Below are 9,675 nucleotides of genomic sequence, written 5' to 3'. Positions count from 1 at the left end.
ATTTTTAATAAATATAACATTGTAAAAAATAAATGATAATTTCTTCACTTAATAAATCTATTATACGGCTACACTTGAATCATTTTTCAAATGGTAACTTTTTATAAGAACTCAAACTGCCTATTATGTATTTGTATTTTACGGTCACTATCTATTTTTTCTAGTTATTCAGAATTTGGATAGTTATGATATTAATGGATATTCTACATATTCTATTACTTCCAATCAATTTAATTTTGTATGATTTGTTTCTTATAAAGTAACCTCTCAATTACCACTAATACTGTACAAACTTAATTCAATGAACAATTTTATAATTTTGTTAATGTGTTCTTTTTACATACTATCAGAAATTCATGGAAATAGGTCTGATCAAAACAGTAGACGTGAAAAAAATATAACTGATTAGTACTACTTTTTTTTTCTTTATATATTTAGTATTGTGACATAATTTTAATAGGTAAATAAATTTATAAAAAATTATTATTTTATCCTTATATATTAGCATATTAATGTATTCATAGTAAAAATTAATTGTGAGTATAATTGATGTTAAAAAATTTATTTATTTAAGATCATTATTACAAGAACAAATTATAAAAAAAAGTGTCAGTGCCTAACAAAAAAAATTAAAATATATACACAAAATTTTTTATAAAAACCAATATAATACTTAAAATACTTATTTGCCAATTAAAATGAAAAAATATGTAAACTTTAGCGAAAACGAAAAAATAGTTAATTTAAAAAAATTATATTTTCTTAAATCATTTTGTTATAATTCACACAAATATGACGAAATAAAATAATTAAATAAAATGTTAAAATAAACAAAGGAATATATAAATGTATAAAATTATAAAAAAAATTTCAAAGAATATTAAAAAAATATAAATACTTGGTGATAATTATCATATTAATTATCATATTAATTTTTATATTAATTATTTATAGAATATTAATTTTTATTATAATCTTTATAAAAATCTTTATGATGTATTACCAGAAATGTAGTTTTCAAAAAAATATTGTTACCTTCACCACAGATAATTTATGTTTTTAATAAATTTGTGTGTAGTTACTTCTTGATACAATTCAGTCTTCATATAATTTTAATCTTTAAATTTTTTTCATTGATATAGATATTTTTGTTTACAAACTTCAATTTATTGATGGCTAATGACTTATATTTTTTTAATAGACAATTTAATTTCAAAGGAGTTCATCAATATATATCAAAAGATAAAGACAACGAACTTGAACATCTATTTTATGCAACAGGTACGTACTAATTATCATTAACTGAGACATACTAGATATACTAGAAATATATTAACAAATATCAATTACAGAAAGATGGATTCTAAAGTCTCTGGAGTGTATGAAAAGATGAGCAAGCAATTGCATCAATGGAACTAATAGACAATAAAGTAATTTTTTAAATTAATTACTGTAAAAATTGCATTAAATATACATACTTCTATTTCTATGTTAATAATCATAATCATGTTATCTAATAGGTTCATTCCCTTCAAATTTATTCTATTGGTTGGGGAGGAACGGCTAAAACAGACAAGACCCAATTCTGGAAGATAATAAAAAAAAAAAGAAAATATTGTTCCAACAACATACAAGGTAATGCAATCATCGTAATCAGAATGTTATTGATATGCCTATTATCTATCTCCCTTCTATATTCTTCATTTTCCATTAAATAAAGAGAAAGAGTTTATGCCTAAAATATTAAAAAGTTACTCTGAAATTGCAATGGAGATTATGTTTCCCATGTTGAATAAAGTTGCAAAAAATAATTTTAAACCGGTGATAATAAATTAAACATTTTTCTTTTTCTAGCAACAAACTCACAGAAGCAGAACTCATGTTAGTAAAAAAGAACATTGAAGCGAGGTACCTTTCATTAGATTAAGAAACCGCACAAAATAGAAGTAATATCGGATAATTATAGATTTGAATGCTCTACCGAGGATTTAATGGCTTCTTTTGTTGTGCATGTGTAGAAAATTCAATCTAAAACAAGAAATTTCAATTTTACAGGTTTTATTTTTTTTTTTTGTAAAATTGTCGTTCAAATATAATAAAATTTGTATTGGCATATGGTATATTTTATTGATTTCTAAATTTTGTAGTTCTTCAAGGCTCAAGAATTTATTGATAAGGAGATGATATAAGGAATCGCTAAAGATTTTTACTCGGTACAAATTTAGAAATTACTTTAGGTTTATCTTAACGTTTTTAATTATAGCTTGATCTATAATTACAAAAAAAAGACATAATTATTTATCTTCTTTACACTTTTTGTAGGTACAAGAAAGATTCTTTAAATACAGATCCGTACTTTTGGCTTACCACTTAAAAAAAAAGTCCCTAAATAAAGAAAAAATATGACTTTTAAATATGGCTCGTTTTTTTGTAAACAATCGTATTTTTCTATTTATTTTTATGACTTTAAGTTAGATTGAAAAAGATAAAATATTATTGTAATAACTATTTTATGGATTATGTTACTTGTAGATAAGTGATGCATGTGTTCATTATAATTAAATTATTTTCATATTGTTATTGTTTATAAATAGGTTACATATGATTATTTTAATTTAAACATTTTTATATTATTATTGACTATTTTATATTATTATTTTTGTTATTCGAATTTAAAATTTTAAAATTCATTAAAATAATTAACTTTAAATCCCATAAAAAAAGCGGCTGAACCAGCACAGCAGTGCCTGTTAAGCCGTTAGTACATAATAACAAAAAAATAAATTTGTTTAATATCTTATTTAATTTAAATTTATAAATTTTATACATTCTAAAAATTAAATAATTTATAAAATTTTTATTGTTATTTTTAAATTTTTTTAGTTTTAATGTTTACATTATTTTATCAAATTTATAATTTTAAAAATACAATTATAAAAATTAATCTCTTAAAACAATAGAAATGCGGCTGACTGCCCTGTTGAGCCGCTAGTAAAATTAATGATGATTTAAAATTTCATTTTCTTTAAATTATTTTGCCAATTATGAATTACCTCAGCAAACTTGACTTTGATAAGGAGCACAATATGAGATGTACTCTCGAAACGAATGGATACTAAAGATTTGGGCAAATGCCATTTAGCTTGGAAACTCAATTGTTGACCAAAAGTTGACAAGTTTGGAACTTGATTTAACCAAGAACATGATCAACGAAGGAACAAAAACTGCACAAAGTCATGGTATATAAAGGCTCACACAAGTTTTTTAATAAAGGATTAGGCATATCCAAATCTTGCAAGTTTTCTATGTGCAGATATTGTACTGCAAACTTGACTGGGCAGGAGATGTTCAAATATGTTATCACCTAACATAGCCAACTCTTTTCTCCTTCTTTGCAAATGAAATAATACAATATCAGCAAATGAAAATTTTAAAAAATTCACCTCATAAACAGAACTTAAACAGATCACTTATTGAAGCCATAATTTGGCATCCATTAATTAGAACAAAGTGAACTGAAACACCTGAACTTCCCACATTTGACCAGTAATAATTTTTCCCCGATTTTTAACGAGTGACTACAAAGAAAGGAGGCATATCTATCTGAAGTGATAAGTTGCAAGAAAACACAAGACCTTATATTGACACAAACTTCAATTGCATCAGAGCATGTCAAAATTAACATAATTTGAAAACGAACCAGGGAATAAAACTCGACATATTAGGGAAATAAGAAAACTATATCATACCTTCTGTTCTCTATCTTAGGAGCGATCTGTCATCATTGTCCAAGCGAGAGCCCCATGTCCAGCACGAGATGCCACAGATGATACAAATCCTCCATAGTAACAGCATTAGATGTCTCAAGTAGAATGTAAGGTGCAATGTGGCAACTAACATATTACATATTCAAAATGGTCAAGAAAAGTAGATATGTCAATTACTTGTATCAATTAGTAGTGTAACTAAATCAGACAGGCCATACTTGCCATCAAATCATTTTTGAACAATTCTTTCTTTCAAAAATAAATAAAGAGCACTGGTTAAGTAAAACCATGGTCTTTCGACAAAATAATGATATAAGGCTTTTCTTAAGGCCTCTAATCTCTTTGACGCATGGTAGTAGTAGTAGTAGTAGTACTGATCCTTCTCAAGACTTGCTGGATTTCATGCAGTGCTTCACAATCTCTTCTTGCGGAGGCAAGCTCCCCTTCACACCGAGCAAGCTCCTTTTTCATTTCTGCTACCTCCCCCTCAGCTTTCTTTCTGGCGATTCTCTCCTCATTCAGCTCAGATTCAAGTTGGGAGACCCGTTTCTGAATCACTTCCATGCCTTGCAGAAATAGTCCCTGCAGAAAGCTAGCAAGATCCATGTGTCCCATACTGTGGCTGATGAGACCATTGGAATCCAATGCGTGACCCTGGACGCAGGAGGGAAGCCCTGCTCCATCCCCTTCAAAACCACACAAATGACCCGTCTCTTCCATATCTAAATTGACCACCGGCGGAGGCGGAGGCGGAGTTGGAGTAGAAGTAGGACTATTCTCCACCAACACCCGTTGATTTTTCCTCTGCTCAGGGGTAGATGTGACAAACTGCTTCCTCTTTTCAACTCCCCCTGTCACTTCAACTACCTGTTTTGATCTTCTTCCATTCGAGTTAGGGGCATCTGCAACAAACAGCACTTAGACCATATGGTAGCGAAGCAGATAAAGTTATAATCACAGTTCGAACCGCAAATATTTAAATGCGCTTACGCAAAGGGCTTATTTTGAGAGGCGCATTGGTGTTAAGGGGAAAGTAAAAGGCACATTGGAATGGTTCTTTCAATCTTTGGAGTTTATCAACCAAGTCTTTCTCCGAAGGAGACAAGCTTGAACATTGAGGTGGTTTCGGAGACTGTATCATCCGAGTCCAGTACAGTGGAAACTTTGGCTTCTTGTTTTCACCCATGAAGAAGGGAAGTGCAGAGCCCCTTCTACCTTCAACTCGTAAGAAATGGTTCGAGAAGTTAGCGTACCACTTGTCGAAAGCAAGGATTTTGGTTTGTCCTTCATGCGCACGAATGGAAACCCAACTCATCTTTTCCTTCTCTTTAACTACCTGAAAGAAGTAGAAGAAAGCGGCAACACTGGGAGCAAGACGAAAGGATTGACAGAGATTCTCGAAGCTTATGACAAAGGCCCAAGCTTCGGGGTGAAGTTGAGTGGGAGCGACATTGATGGCGTTTAGGATTTGAAGTTGGAAATCGGAGAAAGGAAGTCTGAGACCGAAGTGGGTGAAGATGATCTCATAGAGGTAGAAGAAATCATCGTTATGATCATGGAGATGAAGGGTTGAGAAACAAACGCGCTCAGAGGGAGTGCAAGGTAGAAATGAAACAGTAGAGGAATCAAGTGTGGGTTGAAGGAAGTTGAAAGGGTTGAGGTTGGAAGGATTGGTCATGGAGGACTGTGTGTTTAAGACTTGAGGGTCCACCCAGTCCCAGTTAGTACCAAATTTTTCTGTGGAGTTTGATTTCATCTTCCAATTAATGAAGCCTACTCTCACCTTAGGGTTAAAGAGAAGAGGAAGAGCCAATACTCTTTATATCAATTACCTTAAAGAACACGCCTCTGAAGCAAACAGGAGGGAAATGCCTTTTCCACCTCTCATTAATGAACTTATTAGTTGAATCGTAGTAAAAATGCAAAGGTTTCACATTATTAAAAAAAAAATTGACTAATAATTTTATTGGGATTAAAAAAATAAGAAAAAATATTTATTATGCAAACTAAAAATAAACAATGACACATATTTTTTCTATTTTCAATCTTTTTTCCTTTGCATATTTGGCATGCTATTTGGTAGAAGAGAGTGATAAGTTGTATTCCAAGAGTTGTATAATTAACTTTTTGGGGGGAGAAAAAATGGGACCAAATGAGAGCGTTGTTATTTTGGCACAAATTTATTAAGTTTCGTGGTCAAATTTGTTAATATTTGGTGTTCAAATTTGCTTAAAGATCTTGACTATTTAAAATACAAGTTTGTTTGAGATCCAAAATTATTTGAAGTGTAAGTTTATTTAAATTTTAATGTTATACTAATTAGTTTAGAATTTTTTTAATAAATATAATTAGTTTTAATAAATTGAAAAAGTTTTCATGCTTTCACATACTTATTCATTTTAATAATTTTTAGTCATATTAACATACGAAAACATGAGTAACAATTCTATGTATATCGAGAGACTCTATTTTTCTTTCAATCATTTTAATTTTGTTTTTTTTATATTATTTAAATTTAGTCATTTTTATTTAAATACTTGTCAATTTTTGTAATTTTAATATATATATTTTTATATTTTTTAAGTTTTTATCTTTTATACTTGTTCTTTTTTATTTCTAACTTTCTATAATTATTATTTTTTTATATTTTTATTGGATATAATCTATAAATTTTAAGAGTAATTCAAAAAATATATATTTTTTTATCAAATTGAGATCATTGATATAAGTTTGATTAACATTTCTGTCGAAATCGAAAAATTAAAATCCAAACTAAATATGGAGAAAAATACACATCTTTCTTAAAAAGAAAAAAGAAAAAATATCAATGTTCATATAGGTGAATCTACATGAAAAGATTCCAATAAAAAAAAACATATTTGAACATACTACACTTTTTGAAGATGGGAGAGAAAAATATCCAAATAGGTGAAATAAGTACCAAAACTGAAAAGTGAACAAAAAAAAAAGAAATTATGAAGTCATGTACTTTCTATGTTCAAACTACTTCAAACTTCAAAGTTTAACACTTCTTACTATTATTAAAATGATGTACTTTGGTATACTTATACAATTATTTTAAATTATATTTATTTATAAAAGTTATTGTATAAATAATTATATACAAATTAAAGAAAATTATATGGTATAGATCTAAATCTGTACAGATTTAAAGATTTACTTACTTAAACCACACTTTCTAAAGCCACACTTTTCACTTAAAACCGTAGCTCTTCACAAAGAAAAGCGTCACCTAATGGAAAAAAGTAAATTAGAAGATTTAAGAGAAGAAATAATTAAGTTATCAAAATTAATAGATCAAAAATTAATGATTTTAACTAATGTTAACTGTAATGACACCGAATTCTTAAAATCAATACAAAATGATTTTTCTCAAAATCTTTATTTTACTATAAGCTTTATTGAAGGACTTCAAAAACCTGAAAAAACGTATTTTTCACACGGAATTTCTAAGAAATGTTATCATGGAAATGATTCCCCACATCTTTATCATACTTTTAACCCACAATTAAATTCTATAGTAGATATGCTTGAAGAAATACTAGTATCCATAAAATTTCAAAGAAATAAGGAAAAAGAAAATCCAAAAGAAGAAAAATTTCAAAATATAATCAACATAACAGATTTAAAAGTAAAACCACCACTAAAATTATGAATATTGAAGAAAAATTAGAAGAAGTTACAATGCTTTTTAAATAATTAAAAATGGCTCAAGAAAATAATATTATGGAACAGGGATTTCAGATAGAAGAAGAAATAGTAAATTCTGAAAATATAGAAAATGAAGAACACATCCTAGATTATTCAAGTGACGAAGATCCAGCAATTCCAATACAAGTAAAAAATGAAGCTGGAACATCTAGGGATAATCAATCTCAATTTAAATGGGAAACAGGTTTTGATAATTATGCTTTTAAAAAAGGGTTTATAAATAAAGATTCAAAATATACAAAAATACCATCAAAATACGTTCCTAAAATCCAGGAAATGGAAGGAGAAAGAATGCTCGATTTAGACTGTAAAACGAATGAAAAAGAAATTTTCGAAAACTAGTTGAATTCCTTCTTATTAGAAGCCTTTACTAATCCAAAACTTAATGAATTATCTGGAAGAGACATTTGGAATTACATAGGGTTTCATACTAAAGGAGCTATAAGAGATTATATGACATCAATAGAAAACCAAATAATAGAAGAATTAGCAACAAAAATAACAGCTTATGATAAGATATTATATATAATGATGATTCTATATAAAGAATTTTTTGGAAAAAATATTATAGATCATAAACAAGAAGTCTATAATAAAGAATATCAAGAAGCAAAAAACCATTTAGCTAACATTCACATATATGATCTATGTAATGTGGAGTCTTATATATGTGAATATAGAATACATTATTACAAATTAAAAGAAGAAGATAAAAATCATTATCTTAGTATGTATATAACAAAACTTCCATATCCTGCTAACGAATTTATTATGGGAAGATTTATAAGAGAAATAAATAGAGGAACAATTGAAAATAATTTTGGTGGAGCAACCTTTGCAATAAGAGAGGAAATAAAAGAACGTTGTATGCAAGAAGCAACTCAAAAAAGATTTGCAAATATAATTAGAATTTGCTGTCAGGATAATGAAGAGATACCTCAAAAATATGGTCTTAATAAAAATTTTCAAAGAAAAAGAAAATATCAATTTAGAAAAAGAAAATACTATTCAAACTGGAGAAAAAAGAGGTATTTTAGAAAAAGAAATAACAATAAAAATAAGAGACAAAAAAGTGATTATTGCCCAAATAAAAAAGAAAATTGTAAGTGTTGGTATTGCCAAGAAGAAGGACACTATGCAAATGAATGTCCGAAAAAGAAGGATAAAAAGGATCTTACTAAACAAATAGAAATTGCTAAGTCTTGTTTCATGGAACCTTTAGAAGAATCTGATGATAACTTAGACTATATTTTTGAATATGTCTCAGAAACAGACTCAGAGACTGAGTAATAATGCTACATTTATTACTATAAAAATAACAGAAAAATTTATAAATGCTTTCATAGATTCTGGAGCAACACAATGCTTTGTTAGTTCAAATATAAAACTTGATTGGAAAAAATTAAAGAAACCATTAAGAGTTAGAATAGCTGACAAATCAATACATAAAATTGACCAAAAAGCAGAGATGGTTGAAATTTTTATTCAAAATTATAGGTTCATTGTTCCATCTATATACATGTTAGATTCTGGAATGGATTTTATCATAGGAAATAACTTTTTAAAGCTATATCATCCATTCATTCAAGAACTAACATATATAGTTTTAAAAGCTCCACACGATTCTTCAATAAATCAAAAATCAAAACGTATAAAAATATCGACTACTACTATAGATAAGATCTTAAAATTTAAAATATTTTCTATATTAGAGACATGTTATTTAAATTTATACTTTCAAATAAATATCCCAAAAAATAATCTTGAAATAAAGATAGAAGAACTTTTGGATGAAATTTGTGCTGAAAATCCTTTAGATATTAAAAACACAAATAACGAATTAGTAAGCATTAAATTAAAAGATCCGACAAAAGAGATAAATGTTCCAAATAAAATCCCTTATTCCGCAAGAGATAGAGAAGAGTTTTCATTAGAATGTAGAGATCTTTTGGAAAAAGGAATTATAAGATTAAGTAAAAGTCCTCATGCGGCTCCAGCCTTTTATGTCGAAAACAATAATGAAATTAAAAGGGGAAAACGAAGAATGGTTATTAACTATAAGAAGATGAATGAAGCAACTATTGGTGATGCTCATAAACTTCCAAGAAAAGATTCTATTTTAGAAAAAATTAAAGGAGCAACTTGGTTTTCATCTCTTGATGCAAAATCAGGATAT

General features: G+C 27.9%; 1 protein-coding gene across 1 annotated transcript; it reads right to left on the bottom strand.

The window, feature by feature from the left end:
* Nucleotides 1-3,616: 3,616 nt before the first annotated feature.
* Nucleotides 3,617-5,605, bottom strand: LOC112786688 (uncharacterized). Its single transcript, XM_025830057.3, has 2 exons — nt 4,758-5,605; nt 3,617-4,669 (listed from the first exon to the last, which is right to left on the bottom strand). The coding sequence occupies exons 1-2, from the start codon at nt 5,521-5,523 to the stop codon at nt 4,101-4,103; spliced, it is 1,335 nt and encodes a 444-aa protein (XP_025685842.1). The 5' UTR covers nt 5,524-5,605; the 3' UTR covers nt 3,617-4,100.
* Between the last annotated feature and the right edge of the window lie 4,070 nt (nt 5,606-9,675).

Source organism: Arachis hypogaea, chromosome 20, assembly GCF_003086295.3.
Source record: "Arachis hypogaea cultivar Tifrunner chromosome 20, arahy.Tifrunner.gnm2.J5K5, whole genome shotgun sequence".
Lineage (NCBI taxonomy): Eukaryota > Viridiplantae > Streptophyta > Magnoliopsida > Fabales > Fabaceae > Arachis > Arachis hypogaea.
This window is presented reverse-complemented; position numbering and strand designations above follow the sequence as displayed.